This window comes from Apus apus, chromosome 3, assembly GCF_020740795.1.
Source record: "Apus apus isolate bApuApu2 chromosome 3, bApuApu2.pri.cur, whole genome shotgun sequence".
Lineage (NCBI taxonomy): Eukaryota > Metazoa > Chordata > Aves > Apodiformes > Apodidae > Apus > Apus apus.
This window is the reverse complement of record NC_067284.1, coordinates 7354866-7373299: the sequence shown is the minus strand read 5'-3', so window position 1 is coordinate 7373299 and position 18434 is coordinate 7354866. Positions and strand designations below refer to the sequence as shown.

General features: G+C 41.5%; 1 protein-coding gene across 3 annotated transcripts in view; it reads right to left on the bottom strand.

Annotated features, from left to right (window-relative positions):
• The window catches only part of FBXL4 (F-box and leucine rich repeat protein 4), a 62282-nt gene extending 55184 nt beyond the window's left edge, over positions 1 to 7098 (bottom strand). For 2 of the 3 annotated variants that reach the window (XM_051614279.1, XM_051614281.1), the window contains exons 1-3: positions 7043 to 7098; positions 1701 to 1872; positions 377 to 966 (exon numbers count right to left, since the gene is read on the bottom strand). In XM_051614279.1, the coding sequence (XP_051470239.1) occupies positions 377 to 885 (509 nt within the window). In that variant the 5' untranslated portion in view covers positions 886 to 966; positions 1701 to 1872; positions 7043 to 7098. Of the gene's footprint in view, positions 1 to 376; positions 967 to 1700; positions 1873 to 6020; positions 6429 to 7042 lie in introns of those variants that run through there. The other variant, XM_051614280.1, reaches the window with a different exon arrangement.
• Between the last annotated feature and the right edge of the window lie 11336 nt (positions 7099 to 18434).

Genomic DNA, 18434 nt, shown 5'->3' with positions numbered 1-18434 from the left:
ATGACACAGCCATTGTGACTCCTCAGCCTCTTCTACACCATTTGCTTTTCTTATTGGAGAGAGGAACTGAACACTGTCATTTCAAAAGGGATTTTTGTACATATAATTATAGCTCATAAAAATTACAACACAAAAACGACCATTACACAAATTCAATTTGATATTGGGATCTGCATTAATTCCTACCAAAAAATCCACATCTCTGAAGTTGCTATGAAAACATGTCAGCACAGTTTTAAAAACATCCAGAAATAAAGAAAACATTAGCAGGTCAGATCCAAGCCAGAGAAATACGAGGGAGTAAAGTTTGCTAAACAGCATTATTTGTAGCATTTAACATCTCACAGGAAAGCATAAAGGAGGGGAAAAGAATTACCTTACTTCAGCTGGTGGATTTTGTGAGTAAGGATTTGCAGAGCATGCCAAAATCCTGACTACAGCTCCAGGATGGTACGTTTCCAGAATGTGCACTGCAGTAGGATAAACTGGTTCTTCAAAAGCAAGTTCCACATAGTCCTGGCTACAGAAGGTGGGTGGTGTTCTCTTGAACGGCAGCCGAGCACTAGGGCAATGATCCCACCAGGTCCCGTAAGTTCGAAAGACAGCAGTCTGAGTGAAGTCACCAGAACTAGGGTACACGTTTGGAATACCTGCTAAATTCCACATGGTGTATGACATGCTGTTTTCACTACCATAGTGAGAGCTGAAATCCAACACTTCTTTGGCATACTGAACTATTTCAACGTTGATAGGTAAGGCTCGGGTGTTTGATTCAATAGCCCTCCGGCTGTTCATTTCTCCTCTCGTTGCTGTCCTAGCTCGGCGCCGAAGGCACATATAGTAAAACATGCTCAGAACTGTTAACATGGGAAACACTGGTGACATCTAGATACGACTTAGGAAGATTCAAAAGGTCAGGAGTCCTTTATAAAGCGCAGTAACTGCTTGTGGTGTTTTGGAAAAGAGCTATAAAACAGAATGAATAAACACAGTGAGCTGATGAAACATTCTTAGAAACCACGCGGTTTTGAATATCCTCCTAGACAAAATACTGCTACTGAAACATTAATGTAGCTTTCCATTTACTTTGCTTCAAAAAAGAGAAGACTATGAAGAAAGAGTAGCCAAAACTAGCCCTCAAGCAATGCAGAGACTAATGGTTAAATTAAGCATTATTTTCAGGGATTTATTAAGAGAAAAAAAATATTGTGCTGACTTACGGAAATGAAATCAAGTATGGAAGGAAATCTGGCCCTTGCACTAAACAACTGTAGAAGAGTATCTGAGGGTACATCTAAAATTATCCGTAGTACAGTTTTTAAATGCTTAAACTAAAATTGACTGTAAACAGAGGTCAGGTATCTAGTCAGGTTGCTGCAGCACTGCTCAACAAACCCCGAGCTCCTTCACTGCTTCTACTGTGCAGTAAAACTGTTCCCAGGACCTGAATTAGTACATTTCAAGCTAACTCCAGAATATCTACACTACATCTGCAGAGTAAATACATGCTTCAAAGGCAGACAATAGAAACTTGGACAGCTACTCCAACAAATTGTTTCCTCTAATTTGTTTCCATAAGGTGTGAATGGTTTTAAGTATGAAAAGAGTTTGGGGCAGTTAATCTAAAACAAAAACTTAACCCATTACTTGCTGTATCACAGCACTGGCTTGAAACGGTCTCACAAAAATACTGTATTTACCCTTCAAAGTTGTCCATGATGGCATTCACCAACAATGGAAGGGTCACCAGCCTCCAGAAGGATGCTTAGAATCCATTAACAACATCATCTTCCTTTAAGCCAAGCAACAAAGTAAGTCTTCAGAAGAGTCCTGGCATCAGAAGCACAAGTCTCCATAGAAAGCATTTTATTTCTGATAAGAGAGAATATTTTCGTTTATGTAACAAGTCAGTCTGACACAAAACATACTAGATCTGCACAAAAGATGACCTACAAAACTCAACATAAAACATACTAAACATTCAGGATACCAATGCCTTTTATGTAGCCCACATCAAATCACAAGTAAAAACAACAAGCGAGCAGGTTTAACTATTAGAAAAAGCCTAATTAAAGGTCTCTCTACTGAAGTTTTCTGTTTACAACAGTGAACAAATATTTATAGCTAAATGCTGTCTTCAGGACACGGAGGGGCTGTATCGTGTTCCCTACTAATGAAGATCCTCTTACATATGCTTGTCCCATATTTAGCAACCACTCCATACCTGTATAATGCAACCTCTTAGATTTACCAACACATAACAAAATGTGGAACATGCTCTCTAATTTCTTTTAACAGTACACAACATCCCTGGGCAAGAACAGAGCACTCCAGAATTCACATCCTCCAGCACCACAGACTGTTTCTCACAAACTGACCATCAGATTAGCTTGTTCATGGGATTTACTAGGAAAGAACAAGGAGCAACACCCATAACCTGTTAAGAGGCCAAAACAGGGATGACTAAGCATGTCTCAAAATAGAATAAATGTTTCTTCAACAGCTTGTACTAGAGTTGCCAATTTGATTATCACAGGATAAGTACTGGGGTAATCACTGAACCAACAAAGGTGACCCTTCTGTTGCAGAAGAGGCACCAAACAACAATTAACATGATGGCTCACATTGCCTGGCAGACAAACCACATATTTAATGTTTGCAATGGGTACAAGTAACACCCTACTTCATAAAAAAGGTTTTTGGAAGCGTGAGCCTAAAGAAGGGTAAATAAGTAAATTAATGGAGATGAATCAAAGTGCCTTTTTATGCCTCCATATAAATCCACTGTGCATGTTTCTTGGGTAAATTGCTTGTTTCCCATGCTCACAAAATGCACATAAAAGTACAAACAGCACTTTCACTTCAACATTGCCAACAAGAGGAAGCTTGTGGTAACAGATAAGGACAGGCTGCACTATTTGACCATCATACTCATGACAGCAGGAGTTTACTAAAGAAGTGTTCACTTCTCACTTTCTTGCCTCTTCTATTATTAGCTTTTTGTTTAGTTCCTGTCCTTCATTCAGTTTCACATGTTGACATAGCTGTCAACAACACGAATTACTCCTGACATTCGGTGCAGAAGGGAATGCATAAAACGATTTACTGGATCCACTTCAAGCTCTCCCAGAATGCAAAAACCCAATCATGTCACATTTCCCCCAAACATCCTGCGGAACCACATTTTAGAAAAGGCACTGAGAAAAAAAAGCAGCACAACCCCAATTTCTCCTCGTTAAAAAAAATCCACCCCAAACCCAAGAAAACAACCCCACATTGAAAACTGTATTTTATCTTTTCAGCATGGAGCTGCTGCAAGATATAATTGAAAACTATGAATACATTCTCTGCCTGGATTTTTCTCTCTTAAAAAGAAAAAATCTGTTTACAGAGTATGCCAACAGACATTAAACTTCAACAAACTTACTGCTGTCAAGCCCTGGAATGGTTATCTATACCAGCATATACACCAGGTTCTAACTCAAAATTTCACTGATCAACATGGTTTCAAGGCTGCTCCACAGAGCTCAACTTTAAGAATCATTCAACTGGCATATTTCAAGATCAGGTGCAAATCACTTATCTCACACAGGCATCCTACACAACTTCATGCCTGCAAACCCCAGGCTTCCTCTGGCCACAGCCTGGAGCATTTAGAGCACTAGGGTAAAACTCAGCTGTGCTCACTATCACCTTGTCCAAGAGCAGCATAACCACCATTTGGTTCAGAGCTGTACATCAACTGGCTGCCCAGCTTCAGTCAGGTCTAACAGAGCAGGTAACTTGCAACCATGCTACAGAAACATTCATTTAGCTCATTACCTCTCTACCAATGCCATTTTCATAAAACCTGTAAATATTTTATATCTTTGAGACTGATGCCACTTCGTCGACTTTGGCTGACATTGCTCAACAAGCTCAAAAGTAACTAAGTAGGAAGAAACAGGACAGAGCACACAGCTTGCATTAAAAACTTATTAGTTGAAACAATGTAAGTGGAGATAAATTACTTCTAAAGAGTTAAAAGCAATATAGGATTTTGTAGTTTATAACAAGTAAGATGAAACAGAAAACTATACTAAAAGAAGAATAACCAAAAATTAGGACTACAATGCAAACAGGAACCCTTATTTGGCATTTTAAGAGAAGCATTAAGAACTATGTAGTTAAAAGACAAATTAAAAACTTCTCTGGAGGTTGAAGGATAAAAACCCAGTGAAAGAATTACATTAAATACAGACCAGTAGGACCAGATGATGTAAACAGATTTTTTTCAAGAAACACAGGTCAAGCTGATTTCCAATTAAAGGGAAATAACTTTGCAAAAAGATAAAAATGCAGACTCAGGCCTATGCAAAGCATCAAGAAACCCAGATATGAAACACAATAGCCCATGTGCATGCAAAATTTCCTCCCCTCAGACTGCCTGATTATTTTTAAGTGATCCATTCAGAGCTTATGCAGCTATAGCTTCCAACCTCTGGCAGAATCTTTGTCCTGTTGCATATTATTCATTTTTTTGGTACAGTCATAATTATGCCAAATCAAAGATTAATAAAGGTTTCTTGTAAACACATCTCTATATCCTCCTCCCAAGCAGCAGCCTTCTGCTCTTCTTTTCTTTTCTTTGGTTTCTTTCATATATATATATTTTTTTTTTTCTGTCAAGATACAATTAAATGGACTGAAATGCCACTACTGAATACCAAGACCTCCAGTGGCCACCACAGACTAGCAGGGAAGGTATGATGACTAGAAATAGAAAAAAACATGCTATGAACCTGCAGTGAGGTTGTGAATTGCTGTCCTAGACTCCATCCCATTTGGCACTTCCAGACTGGATCCTGTCTCCAGATTCTCTCAGGGCTGCCTGAGCTCTGCCCTGTCTTCTCATGTCCTGCACAGACTCATCCTCCCTGCTTCACAGCCACCTCTCCATCAGAGCATTTACAATCTCTCCTATTCAGACCTTTATTTAATTGACAACTGTTTCAATTTTGTGGGAAAATACCGTTTTTCTATTACTATTAACCCTTTGTCCCTTAATCCTCTAAACAGAGAAAACATTTTAAGACTGTAACTCATTATTTCCTTCACAAAAACATAACACAACTTGATACAGGAAAATGTCTTATGGCTTCTTTATAGATTTCATGGAAACAGGTACTAATTAAACTAAACCATTCGATTGTACTAGATCTCTTTGGTCTATTTTGCCTCTAACAGGGAGTCTAGGTATGCAAACCTGTTTTCTAGCTTCAAAGTGACCCATCCTGTTAATGATTGTTACTCGTTGCTTTGGCAAATGCAGCTCCACAGTATTCACAATTTCATCCCACAAGAGCAGAAATAGGACATTGTTACATAGTTATTCACCAGCTGGACTGCTGAAAAAAGATGGGAAATAAATGGAAAAATACTGGGGGTTTGGAGGGGCTGCAAAGTGAAGGATGCGGGTAAAAAAATAACACATAACAGAGTCAGATAGAGAAAAAATGGTACATTTCATCCCTGAGATGTCCCTGGCAATGAGTGTGTTAGACAAGAGTTGTTACTACTTCCAAAGAAAAAAAAATGTTGTATATACATCTCATGTATACACCGGGTTTAATTTTTAAAGCCAGAGAAGTAGTAACTCCTCTTTACACCAGCTTTGCTAACCTCACACTTGGGAGTACTGTGCAGAGTTTTCTTTCATTTGACTATAAAAGAAACAGCAACATTGACAAATTACAAAGAATATATAAACGACAAAAACAATAGGCTGTATGATCTCTGAAGAAAGATTAATGCCATTTAATACGTGCACCTTAGATAAAAGATGGTAAACTGGAAAGCTCTTCATGATCTTTGCACATTAATGCTCAGAGGGAGTACTAGAACCTTACACTACAAGCTAAACCAGCATATTTACCACAGGTTAGCATCTCTCTCTGTTAATTAACTAGATCATTCCAACATCTACACTCAACTTGTTGAAACTAGAAGCTAATATGAATTAAGAATTAATAAGGTCTTACAGAATACTTTAAAGTCAGGCCCCACTTGCTGTGTTTCTTCCTGTAGGGTGTCCTGGCACTGAAAACATAGCCATTTTACACATCTGCAACTCACAAACTTACAGCCCGAAAAAAAGCACGGGACACCATGACAATCCCATCTCCTCGAAAACCTGCTTGTGACCCTGTCAGGAGCATCAAAACACGCAGAAGCCAAGCTTTTCAGCCCCCTTCCCTGATCGCCTGCTCCTCCCTGCTTGACCCAGCGCTCGCTGCCTGGTTTAGCATCGCAGTTACCAGGGAGACCCAACAGCCCCCGGGCGCCTGCTGGACGCTCCAGGCGCCCACCCTGCCTGCAGGAGGCTGTACCACCCCTCCAGCCGCACACACCCTGCCTGCAGGAGGCTGTACCACCCCTCCAGCCGCACACACTCCGTCCAGCGCCCGCTCCCCGCAGCCGTCAGGCCACGCGGCGACCGGCTGCTGCCCGCTGCTGGGCCTGGCGCTGCCGGGAAGGGGAGCACCCCGGAGCCGCTCCTCGCTGCCAGGGAAGCCCCCGCCCCACTCCCGCCGTGACCGGGCACCCCGGGGTAAGAAGGCGTGACTGGGGGGGGGGGGGGGGGGGCAGCGCGCAGGGGCCCGGCAGCGACAGGCGGGCCCGGCAGCGACAGGCGGGCCCCGGCGCTCCCGGAGCCAACCGCAACCCCGGCCCTGCCCGCCTTCCCGGTCGCTGCCCCGCAGCTCCGCACCCCGGCCGCTACCGGCGCTCTGCCCACCCCTACCTCCCGCCAAGGCCCGGGGGCAGCGCTGGGGCCCTACCGCACCCGGCGGGACCGCCTCCGCCCGCCCGCCCGCTCCCCTCCCTCAGCCGCCCACAGGAGCCCGCCCGGGCCCGGCGGCGCTGCCAGGCCGGGCGGGGACGCGGAAGGGCGGACACCGGGCACCTGCCGCCCCAGCGAGGCCAGACGCCCCTCACCCCTCCTCTCCCCTCCCCGGGCCCGGCCCTTCCCCCCTCCCCCGCCGGCGCGGAGCCCCCTCCCTACCGGTGCGGAGGGCGGAGCCGCCGGGGCCGCGCCGGGCGCCGCCGGAAGCCCCGCACGGCGGCGGGGGCGGCGGAGGAAGCGGCGGGGGCGGGGCCGGGGCGGGCGGCGTGTCCGCTGCTCCGCGTTCGTCGCCCGGTCCGGCGAGAGGCGGGGGAGGGTTGTTTTGTTGGCAGCCTTCGTCGGGCAGGTCCGCTCGGGGCTGGCGCTGCGGGGGGTTGGACTGGATGGCCTTTCCAGGCTCCTTCCAGCCCCTCAGGTTCTGTGGTTCCGGGATTCATGGGTGCCTGCTCCCGCGGATGGCCGAGCCCCGTGGGTCCCCAGCCGGCACCTTGCCAGGGAGGTGTCCTCTTCCCCTTCCAGCTCCTGCGGCTCGGTGTGCCAGCCCGAGCCTGGGCGAAGCTGCTGTCAGTCCGTCTGGCCTCCTCGTGTCTCCAGTGATGTTCCATCTGGGGTGGTACCTGGGGGACTGTTCACTTACCGGTGCTAATTTTGACTGGGTGGTAAACAAACAAAAAAACACGGCTAAAAATACCACCAAATTCAAAATATTTTATGTCTACCGTAATTTTTGTATAGTGTTTTCATATAAATTACCTACGTTTGTAATAAATTCCACATATAGAAATCTATAGATGTAGAATGGAGTGCTTCTCTGTTGCTAACTGGTGGCAGACAGGCTGCTACACAGCCCTGCTTCCCACAAGCAGACATGCCAGGGTGACCAGTTGATAGGCAATTAATATACCTGCACACACATACAGGTATATACCTATATTTTTTTTATATGTATAAGCACCATTTTAAAATAACAATTTAAGTCCCAGCTGTTAAAGGCACTTCTACAGGAGAGGCCAGTAAGCTCTTTAGGTCCCAGTGCCTTTCCCATCATTTAGCCTCACTTCTCTCAATAAGCACCTTCCCAGCAGGAGCCACCTCAAAGTTTGAATTTGTAATAAATAAATAAATAATTTGGAAATAAGACTATGAATAAAATAGGTTTGGCATGAAGGTGAATCCTTGTGCTTTATATTCTTTATGCAATTGTTTTCCTTTTAGATTTTGCACGTATCATGCTATCCTCCCTTTCCTAGTGAAATGCAGAGAAAGGGAGACCTTGGAAGGCACAATTTATCTAACCCATTTAAGACTTCTACTTTAGAAGTAAATGTAAAGAAAAAGAACCTAAAAGTTTCTGTTTCTGCCTATTGGCTCTAAAGAAGAAGCAGTCAATAAGTTGAGATATCTGTACAGATATCTGGCCAAATCCTTCCTATCTTGTGTTTATTTTAAGACTGTATTGAGGTTGAGTTCCACATCAGTACAGAAGACAGGCACCTGAATATTTTCTCTGTCTACTCCTCTCCCAGCTCAGAGGCTGAAACTATCACAGCTTTGATTTCATTGAATTTAGCTTTGCAGAAGTTACGTGTTTGATCTAACCTGCTAGGCTTGTTTTATAATCCATGGGGAGACACAGATACCTCCAGGTGATCCAGCCTATCCCATTCACTCCTATGACAGGTGCCTAAGATACACAGAAGCTATTGCCCTTCAGAGGTACAGCTGTCTCACTCAGTGCAGATCATCCCCAAGCTTTCAGGCAGCAAATGGGATGTGCTGTGTATCAACACGTCCTTACCAAGCTAGACAAATTACAGAACCAGCTTCGTCATTACCCACAGAGGTTGTCCAACTGCAGGGAGCATTTTAAAACTGTAGAGAGACAAGTATTTATTGAAGGGGACAGAGGACATTGGGTGACAGTGTCCTTTTTGTTTAGGCTGCTGTCTCAAATTCAAGCTATGTGCTTTCAAGATGTGCTCCAAATTACTATCAAATTGTCATTCCACAGCCTTTGTAAAAATCAATGGATGATCTGCTTTTATTCAACAGCTACCCACATCTGGAGCAGGCAGATAATTTCCAGTGAGCTATGCCACATGAACATTTCATACACATCTCAATGTACACATCAGCAGTCAAATGGTCTTCTGTGTAGAACAGTACAAGAAATTTTCCTTTTGGGAAATAACAGTGAGACTTATTTTCTGTGTGTTCATCAAACTTCGTAATCACCAAATTCATGTCTTAACAGCATCTTGCTTCTCTTTCAGCTTTTGCTCACGTTGATAAGTGGTGCTTGCTCATGAGAGGGAGATCTTTCTGAAGTCAGTAGAAATATTGTTATTTCAAAATTAGTATAAAGAATGGAAATGCCAGATAACTGGCATGGTTAAACAGAATCATAGAATCATTAAGGTTGGAAGGGACCACAAAGATCATCAAGTTCCAACCCCCCTGCCATGAGCAGGGAACCCCACCACTAGATCAGGTTGCACAAAACCTCATCCAACCTGGCCTTAAAAACCTCCAGGGATGGGGCATCAACAACGTCCCCAGGCAACCTATTCCAGTTCCTCACCACCCTTAGAGTGAAGAATTTCTTTCTAATATCTAACCTAAATCTGCCCTCTCTCAGTTTAATATGATTTAGTTATGTCTGTCTGTACCAAAGGGACATTGGGGAATGATATGGCTGGTGACATTTTAATTACTTTTGACTCCCAATACATGTGGCTGGGTCTTGGATCCACAGTCAGGTACTTATCACCCTCAGGTGCCATTGTGATGACTGACAAAAATGTCCAGAGGGCAGCTTTCCACAGGAGGAGGTAAAGATCCCACCACATCAGCTGCTGTGTCTGGTGGTTGGAGCTCCAAGGCTCTTTTAGGTTCTGCACTCCCAGATGTCCAGATCCACTTTTCCAGGCAAGGTGGTCTTGGAAAAAGCACCTGTAGCAAAGGAATTTTTAGTGAGAATTAAGAGCTTTGGGTAAGAGCCAGGAGACAGCTCCTCCTGAAAACAGGGTAACACTTTAGTTAAGTTCACAAAGAAAAAGAGAGGCCTGTGTTGCTATTTCTAACATAGCAGTTGAGAAAACAATTCTGTAAACAAACAAATCATGCAAAAAACCTACCTGGCTTGTAAGTCACCAGGTCCTGCTCCCAGCAGGAAACTGATCTGAATTTTGTTATCACTTTGCAAAGCTTTGTGTTTTAAAGTGTTAAACGGAACCCTAAAAGTAATGAAATCATTTTAATCAGTGAGTTGTTTTTAATACAACAAACTTGGCCGAGTGTTAACAGCAAAGCAGCACTGAATGCGTATGCATAACACCCTTGCCATTGGTGGGAGTTGTTCCCTCTGGCTTCCTCTCATCCCAGGATATTAACCCAGCATGGGAAACATCTCACTGCCTCTTGGACCAGCACTACTGCTTTTTGATATGTGAAATTACATATATTCTTTGAAGTGGAAGAGAAAGTGTACTAAATCAATGAGACTCATCACTGAGAAAATTTAAACATGTTTGTAGGTGTTTCCATGAGCCAGGCCTGACAAGTCATTGGTTTCTGTGTCAACCTGAACTCTGTTTTTTTTCCAGAGGGACTTTTTTATTCCCTGTGTGGGTTTTTTTTTTTTTCCCTGTAACAGTATTTTGCATAGCATCCTCTCTTTGCTCTATGAAAATGCCATATTGCAGAGTTAATAATATTTGCTGCATTTTATCTTTATATTCCTGTATTTTTATTGAAAGGTAAAAAGCAGAATGTGATTAAATTTTATACAGACTTGAACTACTGCAGTTATTTCATCTGTGTCTCTGCTGCTTGGCACTGGTTCTTGGTAGATCACGTGGAATTTAGACTAGAGACTCAATGGGGCAAGGGCAACAATGTCTTGCTATGTCTCCTGTGAAGTACCTAGTATACATTACCAAATTATAGAACAACAACAGTTCCACCATTTGAGGTGCTAAGCATTGCCCTTATGGTGGAAGAACAGCACATGATATGTAATTAAGCTTTAAGAAAAAAATAGTATAAAGAGTGGAAAAATGCTATTTTCTCAAATACAGTATTACCTGAACATATCATGGTTAAAAATCCTTCCTCTTTTCTTTCTGTCTGTCTGCAGAAATATGTGCAAAAAGCACATATTTCCAGGCTTCCTAAAGCCTGGGAAGGACGTGCTGATGGAGGGCTTCAGGAGGTTTTTAATGAGGATTAGGGAATCTGAGAGAGTAAAACCTCCTGTATACAAGGAGGTTGTTTTGCAACAATCTTCAGACAAGTTTTAAATCAGAATCCTTTGTCAGCAGCAGTAGGATCCAGTAAGGATAATATGCTAATTTTAACCAGCAGTATTCTTCATATAGGGATCTAAAGAGACAGAGATAGATACAATCTTATTAAGCTTTTGTGTTGACACTGCACAGCTTGTTACTGCATTCAATTGAAATTTAAGAGTGGGAATGTAAAACCTATGTAACATTTTAGCAAGATATACAGTAACATTGAAACCTGAATAACAATTGAAGGAGTAACTAGGAAATTCTCTCAGCCCTTGGGCTACTATCAATTTTCTCTTCCAGCAGGCAAATAGATGCTCTAGGTGTCTGTGCCAGAAGAACTTTCCCAGAGGCAATTCTGGCAAAGCACCTACTTTCTTCAAACCGGACCCCTTGCTTTAACCTTCTGCATGTCAGATTTCTAAAGGTAAGTGCACCTGGTGCACTGGCAGCTGCTTCTGGTCTCCAGGCTTTCCTTGCAGCATGTGAGGAGTGCAGAAGAGTATCACAGGCATGTATGCTAAAGGAGCAGGGTTGATTCCCTCTTCGTAACACCTAGAGGGCTGCAAGGTACATTGGAACAAGATTTTGTTGTAAATTCATTTTGGAAGCTCTAATAATTAGCAGGACTCTGTGTTTTAGCAGGCTTATGATACTGACTGGTAGCAATCGTTAATCGGTTCAAGTCTCCTTTATCATGCCAGTACTTTTTCTTTAGGAATGTATCAGCTGTTTCGTATTTCCTTGCATAATGGCTGGATGAATGGAGTGGCAGCAAGGAGCAGATGACTGGTGCTTTTGGGATAGATAATGTCAACACTGTGTAGGGGTTTAGCACAAAGACCAAGGGAATAGATACAGCCGCAGTGCAAGTACTTCAGTGTTTGCAGATCTGAGCCATATTGATTTCAACAGAGGTTTGTCATTTAGCCTCACAAAAAGACATTGTTATCCTCTCATCAAGCATCACATAACTATTTTAAATCCTTTATAATATGTTCCTATGACCAGAGATGTTTTTATAAGCCAGTTGTGTTCCATGGCTACAAAGCCATGATCAGTCAAATCAGAGCTCAGCAGAGCTGAAGAGCAAGAGATGCTAAACAGTAAGATGATTCCACTCAAGGGCTGGAAACCTGAAAACCTGTCAAAAGTAACATGAAGATCCAATCAGATCAATGGGAGCATTGTTAGCAATACCAATGAATGTAGAAGTTGCTGGTGGTGCTTTGCAACTGATGTCTTATTCTTCCAACCTGGTGGATCAGATGTGCAAAAGGATTCTTTCAGAAGCAGCACGTGCACCTGCTGGGTGCAGCACAGCTGCTTTCAGCCATCACAATGTACTAACAGTAAAGCTATGTGTTTGTTTAGTGCCTTTCTCCACTGCTAAAGATATCATGCAAGTCTAAAAAGTAGAAGTGATGTATTAAAGGACAATATAAGAAAATACACCCATAAAAATTAAGGAGGCTTGCTGTGTTTTTATGTTATTTTTATTATAAGGATGGGGGATATACAGAGCACATTGGAAAGCTTATTTTGTGATGGAATGGTTCAGAATAGGTGTTAGAATTCAGCATCTTGTTTTGTCACCTTCTTCTAAAACAAAATTATTCCTGAATTTTAGTGAAGGAGAATCATGGGAGTTCTACCACAACTTGGATAGTTAATGACCTAGTAACCTCTTGGTTAACCTAATGAGTCCTCTTCAGCAAGTACGGGCACAAAGAAGGAATGTATCTTCTCAAAGAGATAAGGTCTGTTCATCATCATGAGTTCAGTCCTCCCAGAGTGGAGGATAAGTGCCTTTAGATCATCAAGCTGGGTTTGTCACTCAAGGATTTTTTTAAAAATGTAGAGCAAACCAGGAGAATGGATTGAGAAAGAGGGCTCATATTGCTTGGCAGGTGTGTAAAACCAGTAAGAAGGTCTAGCTCTCTCTGCTTTTGTTCTGTTTCCAGCAGCTAAAGTGTAAGAAAAGAGACTGTTGCTTCTTTAAATACATAGCATGAAAGATTTTAATGGAAGACTTAATAAGCTTCAGCTTCTAACCAGAAGCTTGTAGCCACCTTCAATTCCCTGCTTTACCAACAGCTAAAAGTTACATTTTCTGTGTATATGGAATATGCATATATGTACACACACACATCCCACCCCTGCTCCCATTGCAGGAAGCACTTTTGATCTCCTTAATTTGTGGAAGTCCCTTAAGTACCAAAATGATGCAAATACAAAATTACACAGCCAGATGTCTGACCCAAGTTAGGAATGAATTTGCTGCAGCAATAGAAAAAAAATGGACTAACTCACTTCTGAGGTATGCATAGATACCATGTAGGTATTCAAAGAATCAGAATATAAAAGCCAATAATCTGGTTTTGGTGGGTTTTTTCATCCTTGTCCACTAATTATACTGGAATTTTCTAGTTTAGGGAACTGAATGCCCACTCTTACAACTAGTCAGAAACAAATAAGCTATTAGGTTCCAAGTAGTTCTCCAACCCTTGGGTCTTAGTTTATCTAGCTAGCTCCCTTCCTTGGCAATGGTTCCTAGATGTAAAATAACCAGCACTGTGAACCTTTTAAGACACAGATGTGTTCAGGCTGAGGTGAGTATAATAGAGTCACACACTGTTAAACCTACATGGTCTGTGATTTGATCAGCTGTGGATTGATTACTGGTATGTTAATGAAGACCTATGTATCATTTTCTTGATTAACTTAAGGCTTATAACTTGTTACTTGAACACTAAACAAGATTTAGTTTTTTGAGCTGTTGCATCTGATACCTCAATTATTCATCCTGGGAATTAATGTACAATTAGCATGAATTTCTCCTCACATGGAAATAGATGGTTATGTTAATTTGGATGCAGTTGCTGGAAGAATTCTGAATAATGAAACGACTGGTATTAATATATTTGTGTTGAGTACAGATCAGACTGTGTAAGGAACAATTTTTTTTAATGTAGAAATGTCTTCACAGTTAGTTTTATTGGTTCCATTCTCCCTTCAGTTTCAGGCTATTCGGCACATTTACCAGTGAATTCACATAACTGTGACTGTTAAATAATTTTTACTACAAATCTATATAAAATATTTGGCCTACTTCTGTACTGATTTGTACCCTTCTTAATGAGGGTTACTCCTTTGAAGTGACTGGAATTACCCTGGTACAAAGTCATTTTATAAGGTGATATAAGGAATTTCATAGATAGATGAGTACTTCCTGGGGCTTTTTCCTCCAACATAATCCTGAGATTTGACAGTGAGTTACTGACACTTTAATTAATTATCATCCAAAAATAAAGTATCAGAATGCAGTGGCTAAGAATACTGGAATATGTTTTTCATGGTAAAGTGATTTCATTCCTAGCTTTTAAATACAGCAGTTTCACCAGAAGAGCAGTATTTGATTAGAATCTGTTGTTTGTTTATTTGTTTTTTAATCTATTGATCACTCTTGCTCCTGGCACCAAAAGCATTCCTTACTCTTTGGAGGACATAGCTAGGAATCATCAGCCCTAGCTTGAAGCTGCAGTGACATCTGCAGCTCCTGCAGGAGTTAAGGGTGTTGGGATGCACAGAAAACATACAGCCCACTCACCTCCATGCAGGGGACACCAAGTTACTTGGAATAACTGGCAGAATGAAGCAGATTTTTTTGCTGCCTGCTGTTAGATTTCAGTATGCAATAATGAAAGATACTCAGCATTGTTAGTGAGATTTTGCTCTCTTCTATTGTATAACCCTTAGTTACACAATAGAACCCTTAGTTATACTTAGTGTTGTTCTGTCCCTGGCTTTGTGATGGTTGCATATTCTGAGCACATAGTTATACCTGAAGGTGGCTTTGTTATTGACTGAACATACTAACTGCTTGAGAAAATGTTGATTACTTCACATTCCTGAAAATTAATCCTGAAACCCTCCTGAACTATATTAATCAACTCCTTTAACTTTTTCTCTAGTGGAGAAGGTGGAGGCCAGCACTGTCACTGAAGAGCAGGTGCTCCTCCTTGCCTCATTAGCACCTTGCCTTCTTCAGTTGCAAAATCCTCAGCACCAAGAATGCTATTTATAGCTTTTACAAAGCTCCAGTGGCCTGGCCTGTCTCTGCAGCTCACCATTTGTCTGCCTTTTCCACCGTGTTAAATCAGCCCCTTGTGACAGCACCCTCAAGACCTACAGAAGCAATGGCTCTGGAATGATGTGGCAGGGCTGAAGGAGATTGATGGCAGCTGGAATGGTGGGCCGATGGGAGCATTTAAACACACCAGCTTCTGAGAAAGAAATCAGGAGCATGAGGGTGATAAAAGGGGAATAGGGGGGCACAGGAGGGAGGAGGAGCAGGAACTCCCATAAATAAGAGCTGCCTGGATCCTAAGACAGGAAGGTAATCTCAAAATGCCTATAAAGAGGATGCTGGTAAAAAAAATTGCTTTTTATATGTGCATTCAGATTACATTAGGAACAGAATACACTTAGATTTAATAATGGAAGCTATGTTAGAAAAAAAATATCCTGTATTTACAGGAATTATCTTCTGACAGTCGTCTTTGTGTGATGTTTTAAAATCAAATACTACTGTTGGATTATTTTGTGATCAGCAAGAATGTTTGTAGTCCCCTGTCTGCAAGGTGTATCTTGCCAGATGTCCTTGTGGCTCTGAAATATCTGGAGGATTTTTTCTTCCATATCCTAGGAAGCACAGCCTGACTGGCCAAGGATATTACTCTGAAGCAGCAGGCCAGCCTGCCTCCACACACTGGATCCTGGAATTAAGAATCATTATTTTGGGTTAGAAGGGAAAATCCTGTATTTCTGACAGTAGTGATAGCCACAATGACAAGTGTTTTTTTTTTTATTATGTTATAAGGTAGAGACCTTTAAATGTTGGTAGCTGAGGTATATGTGTACAAGTTAAAGCTGTAGTGATCCATTTCCAGCAAGTAGGAAATGCCTCTGTACATAGTCCTGGCACCCAGTAATAGCTGTGCACACAAGTGGAAATCAGATGCTGTAGGTAGTAACACCAAGGTCTGCTGCAGCCAGCTGAGTGACCTTAACTATCTGTCACCTATCTATGGATGCAGATGCTCTCCCATCACAAAGGAGGATTAATGATGCTACTTCACAGACCTAATGAGAAAATGAATCAGTTAATGTTTGAGTCACAGGAGCCATAAAGCATTATATAGATATTGTTTGGTTTTAATTCCCCCTTCTGCCATGCTAGCTAATAAGTGGTATTATTCATATTCATACTGTTACTAAACTCACAGTACACTTCCCAGACAACCCAAAGCATCTTTCTGATATGTTTCTTCTTACTTCTTTTCCACTTAGTATTTCCCTTCCAGGCTAACCAGTTTGCAGGATCTCAGTTCAACAGTATGCACAAGTTAGAAGATATAGGTGGGTAGGATCATGTCCCACTCCACCTCCCAGAAGTCCTGAATCTATGCTTGTTAAAATTAAAGGTAGCAACAAATGCATATTCCTAATACAAATTATAATTATTATTTGCTTTCCTGTTTGCTGCTTATTTGTTTTTATTTATTTCAGTAATATTTCTCGTTATCAAACCCATACATTCCTCAAACAGATCGGGCTATATCCTGTCCTAATACAAGCATAAGTGTCCTCAGAACATAGTTTGAGGATTTGGCAGGTCTTTCAAGCTGCTATTGTATTTCATTTAGGGAAAAAAAAAAAAAAATCACTCTTTTATTTCCTCCTATGACAAGCTTTTAGCCTTCCCAATGTGAGATACTTTCTTGAAGCAACTAAGACAGCAATTCATTTTAAGCCTCCATTAAAAACATCTTTGTACAGTCCACCCAGCTAGAGTTTGTTTTTACTTGGGACTTTCCATCTGGATTCAGAGCATTCAGAAAAATCAGTTCTCACTCTTCCGAGGGTTAAATTTCTGCTAACAAATATGGACTATTTGATATGAAAACCATTATTGTTTGATATGTCAAATAAAACATTTGTCAATCAAAAGTCTTTAAGCACTGGGCTATGTGACATTTACTCTTTTATAAACCAACCAAGTCCCTGGTGGCTTGCCTTTCTTCCTCTCATTTAAATAGTGGTAGGAGAACAAATCACACTTCAGGGCAAGTTGATAACTGCCAGTCACGATTTCTGCCTTGTTTACTATAATGAGGAGGGTAATAAATGCATCTGACCATTTCAGCTGGCATTTGCATAGATGAATGATTTGTCCAGTCAGTTGCTCTCCAGTGATTTGGGCCTTTTTGTCAGCACAAAGAGCATTCAGTCTCCCTGGAATTTACAGCAACCAAGCTCTCATTAGCAAACATCCTTTACCATGGATGATTCAAATAATTACCACTGAAATAATAAACTGTTTCACAAAAACATTTTATTTGATGGCTCCAAGCATCAACTTTTCTGAATTGTTGACATTCAAATAAGCCAGAGAGCTTTATTGTTGAGCAACAATGATCCCCTTGTAAAAGGGTGGGCATTGTTTTACCTCCAGCAGACCTTTAAACTTGGCCAGATATCAAATGTGTCCCTCAAACAGCTAGCCAATGTGCTGGGTAATCAGAGGGCACATACCAGATGGAGCTGTAGTAAAACTGTATGTTCAGGCTCCCAAGTAATTTTCACTAGATTTACTTAGGATACTGTGAGTGTAAAATTCCAGACTAATTAGCAGCAAGTTATCTATTTGCATCTACAGGAGTTGTATAATTATTAAATGCTTCTGCTTACACTGAGCTCTCAGTTCTGAGTTCTCTTCTCTAATGATATTCTATGTGTATAATTAAGTGTTATTTGATATAGTTTTGGAGTTCAATCAAATGAGCAAGCAACAATTATATCCCATTATGATCTCCTCAAGTGCCTGGCAATAGGAATGATGTCACTGCATTTCCAAACCCGTAGCATGAAGCAAAAGGAATTTCCTGCAATCACTCTCCTGTACCCTTTCTACCATGCATACTTAGAAAAGTTTTATTAGTTAATTTAGAACAGGGCTTTTTTACTACAGGTTTTCATAGGCTACAAGAATGTACTTAGTTTTCATTGCAGCACTGTTTGTATGGGTATGTGTGTGAAATTATTATCTTAATATTAACCAGACAGGATTCAATTGCACATTTTATGCTTCTCTTAACTGCAAGGAGACAAAACACAACAACAGAAGGGGGAAATATTTCACTCATCCTAGAACATTCTTCATTGCATGATTTCACTTTCACATTGAGGTAGGGTAG